At 35.1% G+C, this 27236-nt stretch overlaps 2 protein-coding genes across 5 annotated transcripts in view; one reads left to right on the top strand and one right to left on the bottom strand.

Annotated features, from left to right (window-relative positions):
• LOC149803867 (heme-binding protein 2-like) overlaps positions 1-705 on the bottom strand; it is a 19344-nt gene extending 18639 nt beyond the window's left edge. Inside the window, exon 1 of one of the 3 annotated variants that reach the window (XM_089953680.1) lies at positions 578-705. The gene's annotated coding sequence lies outside the window, so the exon portion shown is untranslated. Of the gene's footprint in view, positions 1-231; positions 392-536; positions 557-577 lie in introns of those variants that run through there. The other 2 variants (XM_089953679.1, XM_089953678.1) reach the window with 2 other exon arrangements.
• Positions 647-27236, top strand: LOC149803866 (heme-binding protein 2-like). Of its 2 annotated transcripts, none has more exons than XM_089953676.1 (5): positions 647-780; positions 10262-10552; positions 15787-15916; positions 22343-22523; positions 24986-27236. In XM_089953676.1, exons 2-5 carry the CDS (start codon positions 10280-10282, stop codon positions 25161-25163), a joined length of 762 nt encoding a protein of 253 aa, XP_089809802.1. In that variant the 5' UTR covers positions 647-780; positions 10262-10279; the 3' UTR covers positions 25164-27236. The 2 variants fall into 2 exon arrangements, with proteins under 2 accessions (XP_089809802.1, XP_089809803.1); XM_089953677.1 differs by having other exon boundaries at positions 739-878.

Here is a 27236-nt window from a genome sequence, read left to right as displayed (position 1 = left end):
CAGACTTCACTGGATTATACCATTAAAGTTTTCTTCTAAATGCAGTTCCTTTTCTGTAAGTGTATTTCCTTACACATACATATAAACATGAAAATTAATTACAGTGAAAGACTACTGATTTTATATTTAAAAAAAATATACCAAAATACTGAAGAGATCACACCATTCCGGATCCATTATCTACCATTTTTACCCTTCCCCTCATTTTAATTCAAGCGTAAACATACTTACCTCAGCAGCTTCTTGCAATTATTGTAATATGGGTTTGACCAGGCTACACTGTACAAATTCAATTTATACACGATAATAACATAAAAATTACTGAAGTAAAGTAACCGACAGCGGCTGCGGTACACATAGCTTATATAAAAGACACGTGACTTTGTTTTGATTACAATACGTCGGACAAGTCTATCATATGAATGAGGAATTATAGGTATAGAAGTGTGGTTAACAAGGTCACATTTTCAAATATAATTACGACAGCTTCCTGAGTTTTCGGCTTGTATAATAAAGAAATCTACAAACATTCATACTTAATGTTAAAATTAGCTATACAATCAATTGTGTGACACACATTCTTAAAGATCACCCCAAATCTGCAATTGTACCGCATAAGACATGTAACGCGTGACTGCGCATTAGTGAAGGACGTTGTATAACTGATGCTTATGTAAGTTCAGAACTTTGGGTTTGCTATATATAGAATCACACTTCAGTTTAAGACCAGACGTTGCACAGGAATAAGATTCCTTCACGACATTTGCTGTTTTGTAACTTGTAAGTATGAAATAAGCGCTCATTGATTTATAACTTGAACCAGTCGCAGCGCGCTTAGTGCACATGCACCATTCCCACAAAAGGCCTTGAAGATCAAGGTACAGTAACTATCATTTGTAAAATCTCTCTCTCTCTCTCTCTCTCTCTCACACACACACACACGTGTGAACTCTGACGATTTTTTATTGCTACACTGATACTTTCACAAACTTCGACTAAAATCTGTCCAAGGAACGTTTCATACCAAATCGAATTCGTCCATGGGTAGTTTTCGTCCTTTAAATATAATTTTACACTTCTTTTATCGTAATGTATGTATTTTCTTTCATTTCCGGGTTTTAATTGCTTAATTTTCGACTTAAATAAACAACCGTTATGTGTCCAAGGTTTGATGACTACACTGTATATTGGCCGTATGACTTCCAATGCGAACTACAGAATTTTTTTTGAAAATTATTTTTATCATATGGGAGCAGTACCTAGTTTATAGTATTGTAGTTATAATAAGGTAACAGTATTTAATTAGTTGCCACTTAAACAGGCAATTTTTTTTTTTTAGTCTCTAAAACTTCACTAGAAAAACGAAAAGTCGAAAACATTTTTGAAAACGAATTTTGACAACCGCTTGAATATACATGTCAGCAAACCATGGCTGTCACCCATGTTATGAATGAGTAACCTCCAGATTAGATCTACATCTTTAGGGGAATAATTCAAAACAAAATATTGATTTTTGGACAAAGTCTTGATCAAGAAGGACACATAAAGCTTAAAGGTCACCTTTGACCGGACACTGCACTGTATCATATTTGCTATTGACTCTCTTGAAATTACAAATGGCACAATGGGTTTTGTCTTCTGTCATGAGACTTTGCAAGTCTCGGTGATATATTGACGAAAATAACTGATTATAAACATTTTAAATAATATTTATAAAAAGTGTCATTCTTTTGTTTAAAACCAGGCATGTTGGGTTTGCGCTAACTTGACTGTACATGCCGAGAAACCGACTTTTAAGTTATTATTTCCATTATTTTTTTTACACTTTATTTTCAGGTAATGCATTTTATGAGGCATTTTGGGTTGTTCGGTGAAATTTTTGTATTTGTTTAGAATAATTGGAACAAATTTTCCATTGAAATTTTTGCTACAAACTTTATATAACTGACTTTCCATCTTGAAACTATAACTGATAGAGCTGGGTACCTCCATAAAACTGTGTACCGCGGTATGTGGCAGTTATATTAAGGACGAACAACTCAGTGTTCTGGACAGAAGCCTGACACTTTGTTGTTTAATTCCGTCTGTCAATAACTGGAAAAAATATCTTGTTCAGCTTTTTAGCAAACTGACACAGATTATATCCATTATATTATTAGGAAAAGTATTAATTATCTTGAGGTAAAAAAAAGAAAATATTTCAGCTCAAAATACCCCCACCCCCATGAAATGTTCATTACCTTAGTAAATGAATTTGCTTTGTGTGTGTTCATTGTTGTATAAGCTGTAATTACAGTGGGATGATTCGGCGTTTACTGTACCTGATACTGTGTAAGTCAGTGCTGACATTAGAGAGCCTGTTGATTAATATATGTTGTGTTGATACTGAAGCCTACACATTTCTAGATACACCATAGCTATAATAAAGGGAAATTTTGAGTGTGATGCCAATACCCAGGCAAGATTTTTTTTTATCAGAGGACTAGTAAGCATTCAACACGCTTACTTAGCAACATGAAAATATTTCGAGGACCTGAGAAATTATGTATAGTTCAGAGAGAAAACGTGCGCTCTTGAAAATCGTATGATGATTCGTAGTCTTACAAAGGAATGAATATACTTTTAAAAAATCGCGTGTTTTTGTTTTCTTTTTTTTTTCGTCCGAATTTTTTTGAAAGTTGGAGTTTTGCCCGAACCTGTTTCACAATTCGTTTGCCAACATTGGCATACGTACATGGAGTCAAAGACGGGATTGAATGATCATCATTAATTTACATCCATTTTGTAAAAACAAAAAGATAAATTTTTAAAAACATTTTGTAATGAATAATGGAAGCTGTTCATGTCATTAGTAATTGTAACAAGATTCATTGGGGGATTTCAGTACATTCCTTATTAACGGAAACTACCCACGTATGCTGTTCAGTGAAAAAGTGTCATGGTACGGTATCACGGGAAAAAAAGATACCGTGATATACCAATAATACCGCGCACACACTTTTGTCAGTCGTGCACGTTCTTCTTTCGAATTGAATTTCTGATATTTGTGGGGCTAGAAGTGTTGGTGGGGTTGATTGGCGGATTGTACCTTTTTACAAGGTGTGCGCTTTATTTGGTTATAGTTATCTAGATGGTGATCGCCTTCGGTGTTGTGATTGGGATCTAGTAAATGTTAATATAAAGTGTGAAACTTATAGATGGAATAAATAGAAATCTGAGCAGATATATAGAACAGAATGACACGAGCACCCGTACATGAAAAAACACCAATTTAATCAATTACATAAACAGCTGTGATAATACGTTACATTAGGAAGATACACTTTTCTTTTGAAATAAATGACTCACCGAATCTCAAACACAAATATACTTATATAAATAGCCGATCTGTTTTAAAGATAGAATTGGTTCATCATATAATCGAGTGAACAATCGAAGTCATTGCCTTGTACAGTTTCATAACCTGCTTATTTCCGGTTCACTCCAACTTTATTGTGGCTGTCCTTCTTGGTCCTTTCGTTTTTTTTTTTTGTTTTTTTGTTTTTTGCTTCTCCAAACTCTCTATTGTCTCGCCTCTTTCAGCTCTCAAACTTTGTGTGGATACGTGGATACTTCAGTGGAGATATTTCCCCTTTCAAAATAAACAGAGAAGCAACCTAAATCTTCTGTCAGATATCCTACTTGGAATATATAATTTCTCCCCTCTCGTTATGTCAGATATCGTCCTATCGGAATTCAAACAGAAACCAAAGGCTATCTGGTTTAGCCAAACATGATAGACCATAAACAAACCTAGTTTCATAAGATTACTGTACTTCCTAACGGTTATTTCATCACTGACTCACATTAACATCACACAAGATATAACAGTTCCGTTCTTATCTCAATTACACAAATGAATGAATGAAATTCATTACATGACTTAATTAGGTTATTTTCAGCGAATACACACATTCAAGTCTTTAGCATACATGAAATCTCACTTCATGGCTTAACAACGTTAATTTCAGTCAGTACGCACAAAAGTCTTTATCATACTTGAAATCGTCTAAGATGGGAGAATTCACACAAATTCGTGTAACTCATATCAACTAAAGTAATGCATGAAATTCTTTGAATACCTGATTCCTTATAACAATCAAGACGACAAATTCAAACAATTCGTCAAACTTATATAAAGAAGATCATTGTACGAATTTAGATAGATGAAATCAAACAGTTCTACTCGTATCAAGATAATTGATTTACGGATTTAAACAAATAAATTCATGCAGATATGAGCAAATACAATCAAGCAAATCATTATATTGTTATCAACGAATTACATAAGATTGACGCAGATACATCGTACTTTCAAGCTTTGTTCTCTTCTACCGGCAGAATTGTGTCCGTCGACTTTCCAGACATCCAGCCCCTCGGATAAATATTTTACGAGAGAATTTCTTCAAAATTCAATCTTGGAGTCTCCTATATTTTTCCTCTTACGGGAAAACGTAGACTGACTAAATTTTGCGATGGGGCATATCAAAATCAAGAACATTCTTGTGTGAAACACGCCCTTTATATAGCGTAACCAGTCAAGATTAAATATATATACCGCCTTTTATAACTAGACGCCAAAATTGTGGTCAGCCTGACTTCTAGATTTCCAAATAACTGATTCTGGACAATTTCAACTCTGACATTTTCGATGCAAAGGTCGAAGTTAATCTTTTCCTTACGTCTGTCTGGCTGTTAAGTAAACGAAGGCTTAATTAAGAATCACTTCCTCTCATGATACAGACATTAAAAATCATTGCAGTATAGCGATTTAACATGCACCGGCCCCCATAAATCTAATTATTTGTTCTCTTTCCCAAGTTAATGTGCTCTTTATGGGTCTACAGAAATTTGCACCCTTACAGTAGTCTCATCAATAATTGTCAACAGTGCAATTTCTTTTGGTAAAAAAAAAACTATTTCTTAAATATTTCTTGTTATCTTTTTTCTTGCAGTAAGTCATTGCCAACAATCATTTGATCAACTTCTAACACACCAGTAAATTTTTTTTACTTACTTCATGTCTGAGGCTCTTCAAATTATGAATACTTACAATTACTCTGAGTGACTTTGAATTATTATTTTTGACAAATAAACTGAATACATTTGTAAGAAGTATTTGACATGTGACCCTGAATTGACCGTTGATATTTGATACAGTGTTCCACTGTGATCATGAACTCTGAGAGATGCTCTTTATGTGCAAGAGGATCACTCTCATGACATCGCATGCCTAATACAGTGATTACTAAATGTAACTCGGATTAACTGAGTAGCACATGTCTAATACAGTGATTGCACAATGTAACTCGGATTAACTGAGTAGCACATGTCTAATACAATGATTGCACAATGTAACTCGGATTAACTGAGTAGCACATATCTAATACAGTTGTGGCCTGTCATGGGGTTTGTTTTGCCGACACTGTGGTAGGTGTGGGGTGGGTGCTTCCAATATTTATTCAAATTAATATCGAAGTCCCACCCAGGCTCGATTTTGGTTGGAAGTTAGATTAGTGGAAGATAGATGTAAAGCTCAGAGACCCCAGTCAGCAATGTCGATGGTTAAATGATTGAATATACAAAAATGTGAAATTCAACTAATAGCAATTTAATGACAATTCAGTAATCAAATGATTAAAATTTTCCCCAAGTACTCTCCTTCCAGTCGACTCTGTGATAGCATATTGCATCATTTGATTAGTAGTGTGAGATAGACTTCCACCTGTCTGTGTATTCTACTCATCTGTGTATTCTTCTCTCATATTCCTCCAATTCCTTCTCCTCTTTCTCCTGATTTTCTCCAAATTCCTTCTCCTTCTCGACTTCTCTGTACTTCTCATCCTTCCCCACTTTCTCCTCCTCGACTTTTTTTCCTCCTCCTCCTCAACTCTATACCGACTAGACTTGTTGACTCTGACTGCTGTGCTAGTCTTACTTCCGTCTCCCCTCTTAGAGACCTGGGACTCACTGAACCAGACGTTCTGTCTTCCAAAAAGCTTCCTGTGAAAACACATGGACTGTACAATATTTTCCTAAGCCCTCTCATCTCACACTACAACTAGCATATCATTAGATAATGGCTATTAAATTTCTTCGGTCACGCATTCATTCACATCGAAATGCTTGTACGCTTTTGTATGATAAAACCACATCGTAATAAAGTCACGGTATTACTTCTCATATATACATCAGTAAATTGCATCACATCAGTACATATTCCTTATTCCATTATACTTTACAATATCACAGCAATCAGACGCATTTCTTTGCATTACAACTCATACAGAGTACACAAATGTTCAAATGTCCATGCATCCATATTAACTGATCTTACACACTTCAACCATTTTCCAAATTCACAATTCAATTCAAGCATGTTTAAAATGAAACATATCACATGAATAAATGCACTAGTTTTCTACGAAGTAACCTAATAACGAATTACAAAATTAATTCTGACCAGAAGCTAACAGTCTAAATAATTCTCTACATAATACTCAAATACATTTCTTAAATATGCGTGTAAATTAAACACTACAAAAGTAATTCTACGTACTATACGATCCTAGTAATTAAGTATACATACTACACATAATTACAATTACAATGCTGTAATATTCTGCAAACATCGAGCAAATAACTTACCGACCCTTACAAAGCTTTTAGAATCACCCAAGTTTTCCCGTCAAATTACTAGTGGCTTTCGCGGAGTAATCGTATTTGCTCAGCAGTCTTTCCAGGAGAACTACATTTTCACTTGCTAGTTAGAAGTGATAATTTGGATCGAAATTGTTATCACACCCTTCAGCTCAATTCCTATTCGATGTCTCTTTGATCTGATCCAATCAAACTTAGCGGACAATGTCCTTTTCGCTGTTTGTCCACATGGGGACGGATTTAGAATACGCCCCGATTCTTGCTGGTTCCTCTGATCCTTGTAACACATAGGTGGGAAGTCGCTCGATCTAACGCCTGTGCCGATTCAGGATGCTGGATCATCTTTCTGGTCACAGTAACCTTGCATAAGAGATTAACTCTAGCCTGTGGCATGTTTAGACAACAACCATGGCTTGTACTAATACCTTAGTTTATACACGACTTATGAACTGGGGTGAGCAAACATGACAACAGTGATTATTAAATATAACTCGGATTAACTAAGTAGTACATTTCTACTACAGTGATTACATAATGTAACTCAGACTAACTGAGTAGCACATGTCTAATGCAATGATTGCAAAACGTAACAAGGATTAACTGAGTAGCATTCGTCTAATACAATGATTACAAAATGAGACTAAGAATAACTGAGTGGCACATGTCGGATACAATGATCACAAAGATTAACTTGGATTAACTGAGTAGCAGCAGCACATGTCTAATATGTACAATAATTATAAAATGTAACTAGGATTAACTGAGTAGCACATATCTAATACAATAATCACAAAGTGTAACTAGTATTAACTGAGTAGGACATGTCTTATGCAATGATTACAAAACATGACTAGGATTATCTTAGTAGCACATGTCTAATACAGTGATCACAAAGTTTAACTGGGATTAACTGAGTAGCACATGTCTAATACATTGATTACGAAACGTGACTGGGATTAACTGAGTAGCACATGTCTAATACAATGATCACAAAGTGTAACTAGGATTAACTGAGTGGCGCATGTCTAATACAATGATTGCAAAACATAACTAGGATTAACTGAGTAGCATTTGTCTGATACAGTGATTACAAAATGTAACGAGAATTAACTGAGTGGCACATGTCTGATACAATGATCACAGAGATTAACTTGGATAAACTGAGTAGCAGCGGCACACATCTAATATGTACAATAATTACAAAATGTAACTAGGATTGACCGAGTAGCACATGTCTAATACAATTATTATAAAACATGACTGGGATTAACTCAGTGACACATGTCTAATACAGTGATCACAAAGTGTAACTAGGATTAACTGAGTAGCACATGTCATATATGTACAATAATTACAAAATGTAACTAGGAGTAATTGAGTAGCACATGTCTAATACAATGATCACAAAGTCTAACTCGGATTAACTGAGCAGCACATGTCTGATACAATTATCACAGATTGTTACTTGGATTAACTGAGTAGCACGTCTAATACAATGATTACAAAATGTGACTGGGATTAACTGAGTGGCACATATCTAATACAGTGAGCACAGAGTGTGACTAGGATTAACTGAGTATCATGTCTAGTCTAATACAATGATTACAAAACTTGACTAGGATTAACTGAGTAGCACTTGTCTAATATGTACAATAATTCAAAATGTAACTGGGATTAACTGAGTAGCACATGTCTAATACAATGGTTATAAAACATAACTAGGATTAACTGAGTAGGACATGTCTAATATAATGATTACAAAACATGACTGGGGTTAACTGAGTAGCACGTGTCTAATATGTACAATAATTCAAAATGTAACTGGGATTAACTGAGTAGCACATGTCTAATACAATGGTTATAAAACATAACTAGGATTAACTGAGTAGGACATGTCTAATATAACGATTACAAAATGTAACTAGGATTAACCTAGTAGTATGTGTCTAATACAATAATCACAAAGTGTAACTGGATTATGTAAATTTGTATAATTTGGACATTCATAAACTGTTAACAAGCACATTTCATTTTTTCTTTTTCTTTTCTTCAAAGCTTTCATATCTTCAAATTAACTTCTCTGAAGAAAATATTTTGCTAATTGTAATTATCCACATTTCTCTGGACATCATATAGGAAATTGTGAGAAAATAAAATTATTGTTCATTTTTTAATAATAATAATAATAACAATAATGATAATAATAATTAGGATAATAATAATAATTTTATGTGCTTATTATTATTAGTAATATTACGTGTATTATTATTATTATCTTTTTAATGAAAAATACTCATACATGCATTTTCAGTGTCCACATTGTATAAATATTAATTATTATGGTCATGATTGCAATTAGTATATTGGACATCATTGTTGACCTTGTTAATTAATTTTCTTCTGATGTTCATTCCCAAGTCACATATCTGAGAAGAAATGCTTAAAAATTAACACAAGATTATTATAATTTTGAGAGAAATAAAATATGCAATAAAGCAATTTAGGAAATATGCTTTTTTCTAATTCTTGTATTTCTCTTGCATTCAACATTGGTCAGCATTTTCCAGAACAGTCTTCAGGAGAGGACTTTAAACTTTTTAATGTCAAGATTTACCATTCTTTGACAGTGATATAAAAGATATCATGGACATTTTTGTGTTCTGACCATAAGGCAATCATGTTTATGTTATGTTTATCCACCTGTCCATCAATTTATCCTTGTGTTATCAATTTTGTTTTTGCACAATAACTTTATTTGTCCACCATATACAGCTACCAAACTGTGTGGATGGCTTGCACTTGGGGTAAGGAAAAAGTCTATCAGTTTCAGGCTCAAAAGATCAAAGGTCAAGGTCACTGTGACTGATGTTGTTGTTGTTGTAGGGTTTAACGCCATTTTTCAGTACAAGAAAGGCTGTGCATAGCGGCCAGTATAAATGGTGGAAGAAAACCCGGTAATTCACCAGAAAGAACCACCGTCCCACGAGAAACTACTGGCAAGCTTTCTCACATAATCACATTGGCCGAATCCGAGACTCAAATCCACGTAGACATTGTGACTGAAGGAAGGAAAATAGTTCCAGCACAATACCTGTAACTATTGTGTCTACCCTATACAGTTAGCATACTTTGTGGATGGAGAAAAGAAAAATGGTTCTGCAGATTAACTTCAGTTTTTCATCATCTACAGTTAAAAAAAACTGGATCACTTGTACTCATTGTAATTAAGAACCTTATTGATTTTTTGAGTCAAAAGGTCAAATTCATGGTAGCTGTGAATGAAAGAATAAATAATTGTCTCTACACAATAGCATTTGTTCTATATGACATGCCTGAACCAGACTCTGGATGGCTAGCACTTGTCATCAGAAGAAAGGCTTGAATTTGGATTCTGTCAGAAATAAAGACTGAGGAGACAATAATGGTTAAGAAAAGCTGTATTGAGCTTAGTAATATATAATGACTGTATTGATAGATAAATAAAACCATCAGTAGAAGAAGAATTTTTGTTCATCTGCATTATTGCGCAGACCTCATCACATGTATTAACTTCAAATTTCAGATTATAAGAAAACCAAAGATGCAGATTACCATCTACCTTCTGGGTTTGTTTCTTCATACTTGCCATTTTGCCATAGTTTCATCTTTGGATGTCTTGAAATACCTCCCCAAGTTTCCAGTTAGCAGCCCAGATGATAGCTTGATGAATCTGGTGGAGTCAGGAGTGAAGAAAATTGTGGGCTCTGACAATGATGGAATTTCACAGCAGTCTGTGCCGGTTGGCGCCCAGTGGCCTCCAGCATTCTGTCATAAGCTGAAGTGTCCATATTATGATTTACTTGAAAGGACTGAGGTAAGACATGTTTATCTGGTATTGTATTTCACATGTGCAATAAATATCTTAAGAAACAAGTCTATTGGACAGTACAGTTAAGTTTTTGTAAAGAAGATGTCTCTTCTCAGCAGATCTTCTTCCTCTTTCAAATATCTAATGGAAGGCAAATGCAGAAAACAAGAAATATGGCACAGTTATACAGACCAATACAGTAGACAGACTTTGAATGCCAGGCCAATACAGTAGACAGACTTTGAATGCCAGGCCAATACAGTAGACAGACTTTGAATGCCAGTGTATTCTTTGTACAGTTGTGTTTGCAGACATGGAAGATGCTGTTGGTTCTTCCTGTGGAAGGCATTTTATTAATAAAGCATGATTTTTAATCAGCTCATGCCGTATTAGACATTTTGTGTGCATATTACTACAAGCAGTATCAATCACACGCAGCAGTGCATGTCGTTGTCTTGTAATACTGCTTCCAAGTCAGTAAAGTGTTTGATTTAGATGCTGAATTTCACATTTTCTTGATCTGCTCTTCTGTTTTAAAAACTGATGTAATTGAACTGGCTATATATTTTTTACATTGTCCTCCGTTCTTGCCCATGATCTGGCACTATACTTGGGATCTTGCCCGTGATCTGGCACTATACTTGGGAAACCTCTTTTAAGCATATTATACACAAATCCAGTCTCAAGTCCCAGAATTAAAACAGTCTAACTTTATTTAGGAGAACGCTAGAATGATCGATCTAAATGGGATTGTATTTTCACTGTTACAGTATACCTGTAATTGTATGCCAAGTTGCTACAACACAAATGTGTTCTGAGCGACAGATTTGTTGAGTTTTAAACAAAAGGTTTATTTTTGAATGCCAAATTATTTAAATCGTAAATGTCTAGTAGTTGTACACTAGGATTTAGTGAGCTAGGAATAATGTCTTGGGAATACAAAATGTTGCAAAGAGACAAATAATTGTTTATATTAGAAACAGTGATGCAATGGAGGGGGTGCAGATGGATAAAATTTTGAAAGACATGTGACCATAAATTGCAGAAAATCTATCATCCCATGCTCATTGTGTAATGATGCATACATACCCAATTTATGCAAGTGTCTTTTGTTTGCCTTGATGCATCAGTGAAAAATTGGGATGTGTAAAGATTCAGAATAGTTCATGCAGGATCGGTATTTACTAACAAGCCAGAAAAGTGGAGTCAGTGACATTTTTTTTGCCAATATTTATTGCATGGCAAACAAATACTGTGTACTCCAATGCTTCATCAAGGTAGAAAGGTGGGTGATTAAGAGCTTGACAACATTTTTTTCTTTTAATTTTTGTATCCTTTCTCTTTCATCCAAATAGTAAAACTAGACAGTACATGGCAAGCATTATGAATTATAATTTAACCAATAGCTCTGCTAATTACCAACCAGAAAAGCTTATGTGATGGTTTTCTGTCTGTTGTACAAGCTTGATATCATACTGCATCTAAACTGCTGGTGTATGTTTGATCTGGATTTGTGGCAGTTTATAGTGATGTCTAGCACTGGGGCATCATGCCGCAGACATGTAGCATGATGTCCCACCCAGTCACATTATTCTGACACCAGGCCGACCAGTCCTAACACTAACCTCTTAATGCTGAACGCCAAGTGAAGCAGCTGTTAGTACCATTTTTGTAAGTCTTTGGTATGACTCGGCTGGGATTCAAACCCATGACCTCCTGCATCCGAGGTGGACGTTCTAACCACTAGGCCACCGGAGTGGTTCTAAACTGCTGGTAAGATTAGCACAAAACTTTACACATTAATCCCGTGGTCTGTTTGGTCATGAATGAAAGCTACCTCAGTGTGTTCTTGGGAAATATACCTTACTGCTGTTTCCCTGGCATGTTAATGCCAGTAATGTGTTAAAGTGATGTTAAAACCAACAAAAATGCAATTACAAGTACATTAATAAAAAATGGTGTCCTTTAGACATCCAATATGGCCAATGTTGAAAATGGTGCTGATTCAGAGCCATTAGGCTGCCCTAGTGACCAGGCCAAAATAAAATGTGTGTTTTCTATTGCATTGGTTTTAAAATTAGGGTAGGGAAGTATTTTTTAAACATTGTATATATTATAAAGATTAATATATATATATATATATATATATATATATATATATATATATATATATATATATATATATATATATATATATATATATAATGTACTAAGCACTTCAAGTACTAGGCTAAACTGGCTCAATTAGATAAACAAATCAATTTTCGAGAATTTTTTTATTTAATTTTTTTGCATTAAATATATACATAATAATGATTAGTATTTATAATGTACTAAGTACTTCAAGTACTGGGCAAAACTGGCTCAGATGCACAAATCAATTTCATAAATTTTCTAACGGGGGGTGGTGCTTGGGTTGGCACCGAAAAACAAGGATGGTTGAGCAACCAGAAGCACACATTTTTTTGGTGCCCTGTCCACTACTCCTGAATGAATGGTGTTTATGTATATTTAATTTGTATTGTTTGATTGACCTTTGTCCATAATTGAGGATAGTAGTTTGAGCATACCTGAATGGGCTTTTTTATACCTAATTTTTGTAAATGATAGTAGATTATATATTAAGAAAAATTATTACTTATAGGTAAACATGTTTACTTGGATTTGAGTTCAAGACATTAGTTTTTTCCTCAGGAATTTCAGGTCTTCCTGATGTTTGCCATGTGCTTTATTTAAATTTAAGTTAAAGACCTGATCTTGTTGAGAACTTAGAATGTTCAAGAATTGAACTTTTGATCCTCATCCTGGTCCTTGTATTGTGTTTTAGGTTTTTATATTAAGGTTGTTTCTGTTTTAATAGAATTACTAATTTCTATCTTACCATTACCATCTGAAGGGGAATAAGTCTTTAAGTTGTCTTCAGTTTTAATTTGAGAGGATTTATTTATTTATATTCATTGGAATTATGAAGCCCTCTTCCTAAATCACTAGTTACGTGTTTAGGCTCCAATAAACAGAAAACAAGTAAAAAGTGAAGACAATAAGCTTTGTAAAATTTAACAAATAATTTATTTCCCTGGAAAAACAATGTAAAAATGAGGAAAAGAACTTAAGGTTTTAAGAATCAAATCCAAAAATAATCCAAGAATAATCCAAGAACTAAAAAATTAGAAGTACTAATAATAAAATGTTCTAATGAAATTTGAGTTTGATCCCTGATAAAAATTGAAAATGGAAGGCGATGACATATACTATAGCTAGTATAGTGCTGTTGTGTCTACAGTTCTTTGTTATTCCACAGACAATAATATTCTGGTGCTTAAATTCCAAATAAAATTTAAAGAAATGTCTGTGTCCAAGAATTCTGTATGAGCACTAAAATATTTCCAGGAAAATGAATTAATAATTCCAAAACAAAATTACGACTCAACTGGTCACAACAAAACACCTCGAAAGTAAAACACCCAACTGACTACATTCTCTATAGACATCGGTATAAAACCTGAATACTGTGCAAAACAGATGCCTGGATGAGGGTCAACCCTCTGGTAACACCAGAATTTCTAGAACATTGTAGAAGCTATTTATGTCCAAAGTCACATAGTCCCAGTCAGCCTCGATTTCACTATTATCAATCCCACATTGTGAATGAATAATAAAAAAAGAAGTTGTTTACTTGATTCTCAATCAAGGTCAGGAACTAGGTCAGCATAAGGATACAAATTTCTATTTTTAGGTGTTTTTGACAGAACAGTCAGGTCAAACTAATTTCTGGAAAATATAAAATTCCAGTAAGACCGCTCTGGTGGCCTAGTGGTTAGAGCGTCTGCCTTGGATGCAGAAGGTCGTGGGTTCGATCCCCAGTTGAGTCATACCAAAGACTTACAAAAATAGTACTAACAGCTGCCTCGCTTGGTGCTCAGTATTAAGAGGTTAGTGTTAGGACTGGTCGGCCTGGTGTCAGGATAATGTTACTGGGTGGGACATCATGCTACATGTCTGCAGCATGATGCCCCAGTGATAGACATCACTGTAAACTGTCACACTGCAGACATCGTAGCGATATGACTGAAAAATTGTTAAAGCTACATTAAAAATCCAAATCACACACACACTCAAATTCCAGTAAACAAAATTACATTACTTTAACATGTAATAAAAAGATTTTTTAAAACTCACAGGCAATTAAATAAAATATAAATTAAATAAAATATACATAACACACTATTTTGGTATTATTTTGAATTCTTGAGAGACATTCAGGATTATTCATTGTGATACATCAAGACTCTTAGCACATCTTAGCACTATTCCAGGCTGTTGGTTCATCAGCACATTCAAGATTGGAATTCATTCGGAATACCACTGGAATTCAGTCATAATATTCTATAATTTTTGGATTTGTTATAGAACTTTTTGGACTATGTGGGATTTAATTTACGATACTGTAAGTTCTTTTTAAATTTTCATTTTGTATTTTCGGGAAATAAATTATTTGTTGCATTTTACAAAACTTGTTTACTTTCACTCTTTTCTGTTACTTAGTTAAAGAACATAGTCATAACAATGGTGATATCTGGATAGGGTTTTCACAGAAAGACATCTTGTGATGTCTGGCTGGTCATAAATGAAAATGGTGCCAGTCTGACTTTTAATATGGCTGCCACAATGGCCAGCTTGGAAATATTGTTATGGCTATTTCTCTTTGATGGCTGGTTATATTGATACAGTACTGTGCTTTCACAAAAGACTGCTTATGTTGTCTACTTGGTTCTTAGAGGAAATGGTGTCATCTGATATCTAATTTGACCACGATGACTTCAATCTTGTTAGTGTTTGTCCAAAATAACAAAAAAATCATATCCATATAGGATTTCCACCAAAGATTTTTTATGATGTTTTGGTGGTGCAGAATGATGCATTGTTTGGTCCTAAATGAAAATGGTGCTAATCTGACATGCAGTTTGTTCACCACAGTAGCTTTTTTGAAAATCTTGCTATTGCCAAAGAATATCATAGATGGTTCCAACACTTGGCAGTTGAAAGGATCAGTGTTATCTTGAATTCATGGAAATTCTTTTATGTCGGTAGAGTAACAATACCTTTGAGGGACTCTTGTTTATGTTGTATCAATTTGTCAAACTCTTTAATTGACTTTTCAGTCTGCAGCCTTACATGCACAAATCTAATTTGGAAGTAGACTTTGAACATACAGAGATATGTTTTGTTAAATATTTCAGGATTATGAACTAAGAAGCTACAAGTATAGTCTGTGGGTGACAACAAATGTTGCTGGAATAGACTTCAAACAGGCAACATATGAAGCATTTATGAGACTGTTTAAATACATCCAAGGCAATAATGAAAAAGGTAAGAAACTAGTTAGAAGATTATATCTTATGTGTAAATAAATTTTAATTTTTTTTTCTTCAGTGACCAAGCAAACAAGCCAAGTCATCAGCAATATGGTTACTAATTATGGTCATTAGTACCGTTTATGCTAGATGACTTTGACAGTATTTGTCTTTAAATTTCATTCTTGATTGGGTCCTGTAGTTGTATAACATTTCAGGCTTATTTACAATGCAACTTCCCCAGACTTGGTGTTTATGTTCACCTTGTGCCTATCCCAGGGGTGGGGTGGGGGGTCCTTTGGATAGGGTTAAATTACAGTGATATTTAAGATAGACATATCAGACTTGTGTATAATGGAACTTTCCAAAACTTGGTACTTTTTTTGACCTTGTGCTAGTCCATGGAAGGAGTTATGTTACAGCAGTGCTGTTAGAATGTTTATTTACCAAACTTAATACATGCAGTCATGGCAGGAGGATACATAACCTGTGTATCCGATTTGGGGTAATCCTCATGGGTCAGACCTGGACATGTGAAGTGGGGAGCTAAGGTCAATGGACCATATAATTATCACTAATTAGCTCTACTGGGATTAGAAGAGCTTAGGGAATGGTGTCTGGTCAGTTGTCCATCTGTCCGTTAGCACAAGTTTGTTATCTCTGGTCCTGCTAAACTGTTAAGAACAGTGATTTTTGGGCCATGATCCAGATAAGGTTTGAGGTGTTAGCCTCGCCACCCTTAAATGCTAAAAAACCCACTTGGGTAGGATATTTCAAGTTATTATGGTTGAACTCTGGCAACCCACTCAAAACAGCTAGAGATGCAGTTTTGGATTGTAACCCTGGGTTATGAACCACTGATGTAGAAGATTATTAGGTAACTTTGCACTCAAAAATATCTTAAGGTCATGTTGGTCCTAAATGAAAGGATGCTACATCCAGGGTCATGTTGGTCCTAAATGAAAGGATGCTACATCCAAGGTCATGTTGGTTCTAAATGAAAGGATGCTACATCCAGGGTCATATTGGTCCTAAATGAAAGGATGCTACATCCAAGGTCCTTTTGGTCCTAAATGAAAGGATGCTACATCCAAGGTCCTGTTGGTCCTACATGAAAGGAAGCTACATACAAGGTCCTGTTGGTCTTAAATGAAAGGATGCTACATCCAAGGTTCTGTTGGTCTTAAATGAAAGGATGCTGCATACAATGTCATGTTGGTCTTAAATGAAAGGATACTACATCCAAGGTCCTGTTGGTCCTAAATGAAAGGATGATACATCCAAGGTCCTGTTGGTCCTATATGAAAGGATGTTACATCTAAGGTCCTTTTGGTCCTAAATGAAAGTATGCTACATCCAAGGTCATGTTGGTCTTAAACGAAAGGATGCTACATCCAAAGTCCTGTTGGTCTTAAATGAAAGGATGCTACATCTAAGGTCCTGTTGGTCCTATATGAAAGGTAGCTACATCCAAGATCCTGTTGGTCCTAAATGAAAGGATGCTACATGCAAGGTCCTGTTGGTCTTAAATGAAAGGATGCTACATCCAAAGTCCTGTTGGTCCTAAATGAAAGGATGCTACATGCAAGGTCCTGTTGGTCCTAAATGAAAGGATGCTACATCCAAAGTCCTGTTGGTCCTAACAGAAAGGATGCTACATGCAAGGTCCTGTTGGTCCTAAATGAAAGGATGCTACATGCAAGGTCCTGTTGGTCTTAAATGAAAGGATGCTACATCCAAGGTTTTGTTGGTCCTAAATGAAAGAATGCTACATCCAAGGTTTTGTTGGTCCTAAATGAAAGGATGCTACATGCAAGGTCCTGTTGGTCCTAAATGATAGGATGATACATGTAAGGTCCTGTTGGTCCTAAATGAAAGGATGCTACATCCAAGGTCCTGTTGGTCCTAAATGAAAGGATGCTACATGCAAGGTCCTGTTGGTCTTAAACGAAAGGATGCTACATCCAAGGTTCTTTTGGTCTTAAATGAAAGGATGCTGCATCCAATGTCATGTTGGTCTTAAATGAAAGGAAGCTACATGTAAGGTCCTGTTTGTCCTAAATGAAAGGATGCTACATCCAAGGTCATGTTGGTTTTAAATGAAAGGATGCTACATCCAGGGTCATATTGGTCCTAAATGAAAGGATGCTACATCCAAGGTCCTTTTGGTCCTAAATGAAAGGATGCTACATCCAAGGTCCTGTTGGTCCTACATGAAAGGAAGCTACATACAAGGTCCTGTTGGTCTTAAATGAAAGAATGCTACATCCAAGGTTCTGTTAGTCTTAAATGAAAGGATGCTGCATACAATGTCATGTTGGTCTTAAATGAAAGGATACTACATCCAAGGTCCTGTTGGTCTTAAATGAAAGGATGATACATCCAAGGTCCTGTTGGTCCTATATGAAAGGATGTTACATCTAAGGTCCTTTTGGTCCTAAATGAAAGTATGCTACATCCAAGGTCATGTTGGTCTTAAACGAAAGGATGCTGCATCCAAAGTCCTGTTGGTCTTAAATGAAAGGATGCTACATCTAAGGTCCTGTTGGTCCTATATGAAAGGTAGCTACATCCAAGATCCTGTTGGTCCTAAATGAAAGGATGCTACATCCAAGGTCCTGTTGGTCTTAAATGAAAGGATGCTACATCCAAAGTCCTGTTGGTCCTAAATGAAAGGATGCTACATGCAAGGTCCTGTTGGTTCTAAATGAAAGGATGCTACATGCAAGGTCCTGTTGGTCTTAAATGAAAGGATGCTACATCCAAGGTTTTGTTGGTCCTAAATGAAAGAATGCTACATCCAAGGTTTTGTTGGTCCTAAATGAAAGGATGCTACATGCAAGGTCCTGTTGGTCCTAAATGATAGGATGCTACATGTAAGGTCATGTTGGTCCTAAATGAAAGGATGCTACATCCAAGGTCCTGTTGGTCCTAAATGAAAGAATGCTACATGCAAGGTCCTGTTGGTCTTAAATGAAAGGATGCTACATCCAAGGTTCTTTTGGTCTTAAATGAAAGGATGCTGCATCCAATGTCATGTTGGTCTTAAATGAAAGGAAGCTACATGTAAGGTCCTGTTGGTCCTAAATGAAAGGATGCTACATCCAAGGTCTTGTTGGTCCTAAATGAAAGGATGCTACATGCAAGGTCCTGTTGGTCTTAAATGAAAGGATGCTACATCCAAGGTTCTTTTGGTCTTAAATGAAAGGATGCTGCATCCAATGTCATGTTGGTCTTAAATGAAAGGAAGCTACATCCAAGGTCCTGTTGGTCCTAAATGAAAGCATGCCACAGCAGCCATCTTGAAAATCTTAGGACCATGGGGCTTCTACTGAAAAACTCCTCATGATGTCTGGTTGGTCCTAAACAAAATTGGTTCCATTGGATGTGCAATATGGCTGCCATCTTCAAACTCTAATTCCTGCTCCTCCGGAATTGAAGGTGAGATTGAGATTTAACTAAAAGACTACTTATGATGTCTAGCTGTTTCTAAATGAAAATGGTGCTGATCTGAAATCTGGTATAGCCATAAGAGCAACCATCTTGAAAATTTTCTTGTAGCTACTTCTCCAGGAAAGTCATTTCAATGTTGGGTTTATCTTAGTAGACTTCTTGTGATTTTCAGTTGGTCCTGATTGAAAATGGTGCTGATCTGGTCTCCAGTATGGTCATCATTTCAGCATTTCAGCATTCTTGAAAGTCATTGTAAACAGAATGTCATACTTACCTGGGATTTTCTCTCTTATAAAAATCAATTTATTGCTATCTGTAAACATATTGTCATATTTACCTGGGATTTTCCCTCTCATGGAAATCAATGTATTGCTACTTGTAAACAGAATGTCATATTTACATGGGATTTTCCCTCTCATGGAAATCAGTTTATTGCTACTTGTAAACAGAATGTCATATTTACCTTGGATTTTCCCTTTCATGGAAATCAATTTATTGCTACTTGTAAACAGAATATCATATTTACCTGGGATTTTCACTCTCATGAAAATCAATATATTGCTACTGCTTGTAAACAGAATGTCACATTTACCTGGCATTTTCCTTCACATGAAAATCAATTTATTGCTATTTGTAAACAGAATGTCATATTTACCTGGGATTTTCCCTCTCATGAAAATCAGTTAATTGCTACTGCTTTTAAACAGAATGTCATATTTACATGGAATTTTCCCTCACATGAAAATCAGTTTATTGCTATTTGTAAACAGAAAGTCATATTTACCTGGGATTTTCCCTCTCATGAAAATCAATTAATTGGTACTGCTTTGAAACAGAATTTCATATTTACCTGGGATTTTCCCTCTCATGGAAATCAATTTATTGCTACTTGTAAACAGAATGTCATATTTACCTGGGATTTTCCCTCATGAAAATCAATTTATTGCTACTTGTAAACAGAATGTCATATTTACCTGGGATTTTCCCTCTCATGAAAATCAATTAATTGGTACTGCTTTTAAACAGAATTTCATATTTACCTGGGATTTTCCCTCTCATGGAAATCAATTTATTGCTACTTGTAAACAGAATGTCATATTTACCTGGGATTTTCCCTCTCATGAAAATCAATTAATTGCTTCTGCTTTTAAACAGAATTTCATATTTACCTGGGATTTTCCCTCTCATGGAAATCAGTTTATTGCTACTTGTAAACAGAATGTCACATTTACCTGGGATTTTCCCTCTTATGAAAGTCAATTTTTTGCTACTTGTAAACAGAAACTCATATTGACATGGGATGTAATCATCTTGAAAATTGCTCTTTTTTTTCTAATCTTGTTTGGTCATATCTTGAGGTTTTCACCAAAAGATTTCTTATGATGTATAGTTAGTCCTAAATTTAGTATATTGCCCATCATGCCTCCAATATGGCCACCATGGCAGTAATCTTGAAAACATAGTTATTGCTGCTGCTTGTAAACGTAAGGACAGAGATGTGGAATTTTCAGCACCTTGAAATTTTATTTATTGGTATTCCACCTAAAAAGGTGTGTATGTGTGTGATTTAGATTTTTGACATAGCTTTAATAATATTTCATTCATATCACTAGAAATGTTTGTAGTGATGCAGTTTATAGTAATGTCTAACACTTGGGTTTCCTGGCACAGTCATATATTATCATGTCCCACCCAGTCACATTATCCAGACACCAGTCCTAACACTTCTTAATGCTGAGCATCAAGCATGGCAGCTACTAGTACCATTTTTATTAGTCTTTGGTATGACTTGGCCAGGGTTTGAACTCACAACCTCCTGGATCTTAGGTGGATGCTCTAACCACTTAAACCACTGGAGCAGTTTTAAAAAGAAGGGTATATGGACACAAATTCAAGAAAAGGCTTCTTAGGGTGTCTGCCCTAAAGACAGTGATACTGACCTTACCTCACAAATGGCCACTATTGTGGCGTCTTGAAAATCTTTTCATGATTACCAGTACTTCTCCTGTATGTTGACATTGGGTTTTCACTAAACTACTTGATTTGATGTCTGCTTTACCCTAAGTGAAAATATTGCCTGTCTTGTAACCATTATGATAACCATGGTGGACATCATGACATTTTTTTTTTGACCAAGAATATCAGAAATGGTTTTAACTTTCAGAAGTTAAAATAAGTCTTAGCTTGGATTTCTGGAATTCATTTTGGCTAGTCCTTTTTTGAGGGACTCTTGTTTTATGTACTAAACAGTTTGATAGTCCTGGATAATTCGTTTTAGTCTTAATGAATACTGCAGTCGGAAATGGAATTTACAGTCCTTACATCAAAATGTTTTAAAGCAATTTTCCATGATTGTGATCTGGCTAGCTTTCATGCCAAATTCTGAGGAATGTTTGCAGAGAAGAGTTCAAATGGATGTGAATTTTAAAAAAAAAAACTAATATGGTTTAACAGACAACTATATAATCTTGTATTTTGTAAATGAACAGCAGCAAGATGAAATGTTTGTAGTTAATATTGTAAAGGTGTAGTCTTTGCACACACTGTGCTACATCTACTGATACTTAATGTGCCTTTTCCTTAAAGTTGTTGTTGTTGTTGTTGTTGTAGGGTTTAACGCAATTTTTCAGCACAAGATAGGCTATACATGGCAGCCAGTATAATTGGTGGAGGAAGAACCCTGGAAAACTCCAGAAAACCCCGGGAAGAACCACCGACCCATGAGAAGCTACTGGCAGGCTTTCTCACGTACCAATGTTAGCCGAGGCTGAGACTCGAACTCACGCAGACAGAGGTGAGATGGCAGTGATCCGTAACGGTGAGCACTTTAGACCACTCGGCCACTAAGGCCCCACCTTTTCTTTAAAAAAAAAGTTTAAAAACATTGCATCTGCAACGATGTATTGAATTGACTGATCTTGGTCTACAAATTTTACAGTTCAGTATACATGTTAGATACACAATAATCTTTATTATTTGTTTTGTTCAGGTATCAAGATAGAGATGACAGTTCCTGTTACAACAAAACTAATACCAGGACCAGGACCTGCCTGTGAAAACAACTTTACTATGTCCTTCTTTGTTGATCTTGACATGGGTTTTCCTCCAAGGCCCAATGATACAAGGGTTTTGATTACCAGGACCCCACAGAATTACACAGTTTATGTCAGGTAATGTTTGGCTTTATGGTACTACATAAAGTACAAGAGCAATAATCTGCTATGACTTTGATATTTTTGTTTTTTCCTTTTCACTAGTCATATAACACTTATTGTAATTGCTCACAACCCCAACAGGAGTTCCCAAACCAGGAAAGAAAAGGAATCTTACTGGACACACTGCCTTAGAACATTGAAACCAAGCAGTTTAAACCAAGAAGACTAGAAAAAGACAACCATGCACAAATAAAATTATCTTTTGCAGCAGACACATTTTCTTTTAAATAATTCTCTAAATTTGGTTAATAGCCTATGACTACTATAACAATGAAATATCTGGGATATAATTTGTGCTTACATAAATTTACATAAAATAACATGTTGTTACGAATCATCAATTTCTAGGGTAATACAAATATTTTCCAGTATCAGCAACAAGCTGAAACAAACTAGTTGAAACATAATAAAGTTAAAAGGTTTAATTCCAGTAGAAACAGCCATGTAAAGTTTCGCAAACATAACCATTTCTCTGTTTTATTTGTTTGCCTTGTCTATGTTTTGTAATTGCCTTTGAAAAAGACTCATGAAAGAGTCGAAAGCGCTCAGGCTAGTTAGATACTAGTTTCGCACTGTTCATTGTCAATTATTGCATCTATCTTAATCAATCCCTGACACACGTGATCCCTTGCTGGATCCAGTACACTTGAAAGGATTGTTATTTGCCATATGATTTGTGTGTGTATATATATATATAGAGAGAGAGAGAGAGAGAGAGAGAGAGACACACACACACACACACATATACAGTGCTACCCCCCATAATGCGAATTCGGATATAATGCGGTTGTGGCTTGGCCCCCAAAATTTTGTATATTCATTCGCACAAGAAAAAATATTTTTGGTTCCAAGTACGTGAAATAGTGTATAAAACATTTATTATCATTTTGGGGAAGAGATCACTTATGAATTCAAGTATAATACAATTGTGGTGTGGTTCATGACATTTTAAATACATGTATCTGTATTTTTCTCGTATATTTTTTTAAGTACAAGAAATAGTGTATAAAACATTTATTATCATTTTGGGGAAGAGTTCTTGTATGAATTTTAATATAAATACGATTGTGGTGTAGTTTCTGAAATTTAACAATTTCACCAGATTCTTGAAGTGTTATGCCAAAATAGACAGTATCAGAAATGTTACTTATATCCATGAGTAAAGCCAGTAAGTCGTCTTTGTGATTGTCTTCTATTAATTCTGCATACAATCATTGCTCAAACAATAGCCGACATGTGTTTCTTCTTTGGCTGCATATACAGCCAAGCAGCAGACAAAGCGGTGCTTGATGAAATTTTCTCACAATTTAATAAACATAAAAAAATGAAAGCTGCCAACATGCTTGGTGGTGTTATTAGACAAATTAGTTGACCAGTAAATAATGTTCGCTTTATTAGCTGGAAATTGAAAGGGCATGAAATTGTACATGCGTTCAGCTTTAAACTGTTTTATAAAAGTGACTCGTGAGCATTGCAGGCCTACTGCACTTAGTTCTCTGGTTTTACATGTGTATTGTGTTTGCTTATGAGCTCATCATTAATTTCCCATAATTTGTAAAAATATTTTACCATTATGGAAAAGCAAGTAATTCGTTGCATTTTGCCTAATGATTAGTATAGTAATATTCACACGTTTCTTTCGATATTCACAAAATCTGGAGTAGAAGTTAAATGCATGCTGAAAGTATGTGTTGATTGTTAATCATTCTTGCTGTAGTCGTTCAAACAAATGGACGTACAAGCGTTAATTATTGGAAATTTGCAATGGATAAATGTACACGGAAACGCATATGTGAAAATTTTAGCAGTATGAAATTTGTACAGACACCATTCATAGACCCTGGAACATAATGAACTGTACATGTGCTTTGTCTTTCTGAACCTAATTTTGCTGTTAATTGTTCCCATTGAATTCAGACACATAATGATCTGTGACAAAATTATTGAATAGTTTAAATATGTATGCAGTTTTTGCAATGGAATTATATGTATTATGGAATAATTGCATGCCCCGATGGTACGATATCAGATGGCAAGTAAACGCTGTTAATACTTTGTTCCTGCTGTATATTAGATGTTGAATTCAGACAATGATCTGGGACAAAATTATTGAATAATGTAAATCTGTGTGAAATTTTTGAATGGAATTACTATGGATGAACTGCATGCCACAATGGCACGATAGTAAACGGTGTTGATACATTATTCATCATATACATTAGACATGAATACATGTATATGTGCCAACGAGTTCTTCTGTGAAATAAGTAAAATACTATAAAACCCTGCATTAACGCGACCCCACTATTAATGTGATTCAATTTGTTTGGAACTCCAATTATAGCATTATAGCGGCTAGTTCTTGTTCTTATATAAAAAGAACTTTCAGTTATCTTTAAATTATATTCTTTTCACAGATCTTTTTCAGGCTTTACCCCCTCAGAGGAAAAATGGACCACGCAAGCTGAGGTCCTTTACAGGGCTCTGAGTAACAAGGGACGCAGTTTTGAGGCCGAGTATTACTTCACAGCTGGGTATGACAGCCCATTCAAGATCTTCAACAGGCATAATGAGATCTGGTTCCTCAAGAAATAGATGATGTATCAACATCTAATAATTTAGATAATCATTGTACAGTGATTTTTGACAAGTTAAAATTTCTTTTTTCTCATGTATTACATTTTTATAATTGTCTGTTGGATTGTTAAAGTCCTGTTCAGTGATATCACTTGGTCCAGCTATCTGGCTGTTGACAGTTTGGATTTCTGCAAAACAGCATTGCTTGGATCAAATTAAATGCAGATCTTTATTTATCGAAGCTCAAAGGAGTTTGATTTTCATCATAACTTGGGCGAGGGTTCAAATCTCGGGTTCACCTAATGTGGGTATGTGAGAAAGCTTGCCAGTAGCTTCACATGGTTTGGTAGTTCTTTCCTGGGTTTTCCCGGGTTCTTCCTCCAGCATTTATACTGGCCGCCATGTATAACCTATCATGTGCTGAAAAAGGGCATTAAACCCTACAACAACAAGTACTACAACAATCATCATAATTTGGAATTTTAACCTCCGACTAATTATAGTACTGATCTTTGTTTCTGAAGTTTAACTTTACCTTGAATTATCAGATTTCAACCCAGATTTACAGGAAGGCTATATATTTGTAAGACCTTGAAGAGTTCAGTTGTCACTATTCCATAATGTCATTTACAAGATTTATGACCCCTGATTGCTTTGTTTCTGACAAGTTTCCACAGCATAATTTTACCTAGGTTATTTGAAGTTGTTCTAAATTTGTTGTGGCCAGATATTGATAAGTACTTGAATGAATTTGATTCTTGATGTTTCACAGCATAATTTAAATAGTTATTTCCCCTGACAATAGTTATTTCCTCTGAATGCCCTTTCTGACTTTGGTTTCTGCAGCATTACTTTACCAAGGCATGTTGGATTTCATGTGAACTTGGCATGTGGCTTCATGTTCCACTGATGTTGGAAGACATTTGTTGAATGTATTGTCTTTCACCCAATGAGGCAGAAGTGAACGTAATCAAAAAGCATTCCTTTGACAACTTGTGACCCTTTTCTTCAAGGATTTCATATTCATATGACAAATTGTGACCCTTTTCATAAAGGATTTTATATTTTTTATCCTTTTTTATTTATTTGATATCCCTTTTTTCAGAACTGTAACATCTCTACCTGTTATGTTTCATTTTGTATCTCTTGTTTATATTTATTTGGAATGGTTTTTATCTTCATAAAATAATTTTTGGCCAATAAATATTGACATTTTTAGGACTTTCCATGTAATTAGAACTAAATATCAACTATTGTGCTGACATGCCAGTAAACAAAATGCATTCATGTGTACATATTCATAAGGCCTTGAATGAATTCAGTTTTCAGAACACCAGGATTTCATTTACAAGAACTCTGACCCCTGATAAATCATCTTTCTGACTTTTGCTTCTGCAACATGTCACTACAAGGGATTGATGACTTACAACTAAATTTGGTATGGAGTTTAATATTAACAAGAACTTGAATTAGTTGTTCAACATTCCACCACTTCATTTTGAAGCATTATGGTTCTTGATTTTACTGTCCTGCTGACTTTCATTTCTGCAGCATAACTTTATGAAAAATTCTTGGATATCAACCAAATTTATCGTAGCACCAAATTCTGATAAGACCTTGGATTAGTTTAGTTTCTTGTATTCTGCTATATATTTTACAGGAGTTACTCATTGTGTTTCTGACTTCTGTTTCAGCAGCATTACATAACTGCGAATAGTTGGATTTCAACCCAATTTAGCCACTTGATGTTGACAAAACCTAGTTGGATATCCAGCATTCCAAAACATCATGTGTAGGAGTTATGGCCCCTGATTGCCCATCCTCATTAATTTGCTTTCTGCAGTTTGACTTTATTAAGAATTATTGGGTTTCATCCAAATCTTGTTTGCATCTCAGTTCTGATTAGACCTCTGTGTGATGTCTGGCAATCCCAAGACTTATTTTTCAGGAGGCTGAGCATTATATTCTATACATATATTTTATTTAGTAATAAACTTGTTTGATGTTATAAATTGAAATATGAAAACCTTTTCAAATGCTGTACCTCATTTTTATGAAAATGTTTTTTCTAATAAAAGTTCATACAGCAGA

The sequence above is a fragment of the Sinohyriopsis cumingii genome, chromosome 3, assembly GCF_028554795.1.
Source record: "Sinohyriopsis cumingii isolate HCF-2022 chromosome 3, ASM2855479v2, whole genome shotgun sequence".
Classification (NCBI taxonomy): Eukaryota; Metazoa; Mollusca; class Bivalvia; order Unionida; family Unionidae; genus Sinohyriopsis; species Sinohyriopsis cumingii.
The sequence above is the reverse complement of the archived record's forward strand: the minus strand, read 5'-3'. Positions and strand labels throughout refer to the sequence as shown.

What these genes read in the sequence shown, in the direction of transcription:
- LOC149803866 (XM_089953676.1), top strand. Translation starts at nt 10,280, where the DNA reads ATGCAGATTACCATCTACCTTCTGGGTTTGTTTCTTCATACTTGCCAT. An exon ending in CCAAGGCAATAATGAAAAAG is followed by an intron (nt 15,917 to 22,342) that starts GTAAGAAACTAG and finishes TGTTTTGTTCAG; the next exon opens with GTATCAAGATAGAGATGACA. An exon ending in AATTACACAGTTTATGTCAG is followed by an intron (nt 22,524 to 24,985) that starts GTAATGTTTGGC and finishes TTCTTTTCACAG; the next exon opens with ATCTTTTTCAGGCTTTACCC.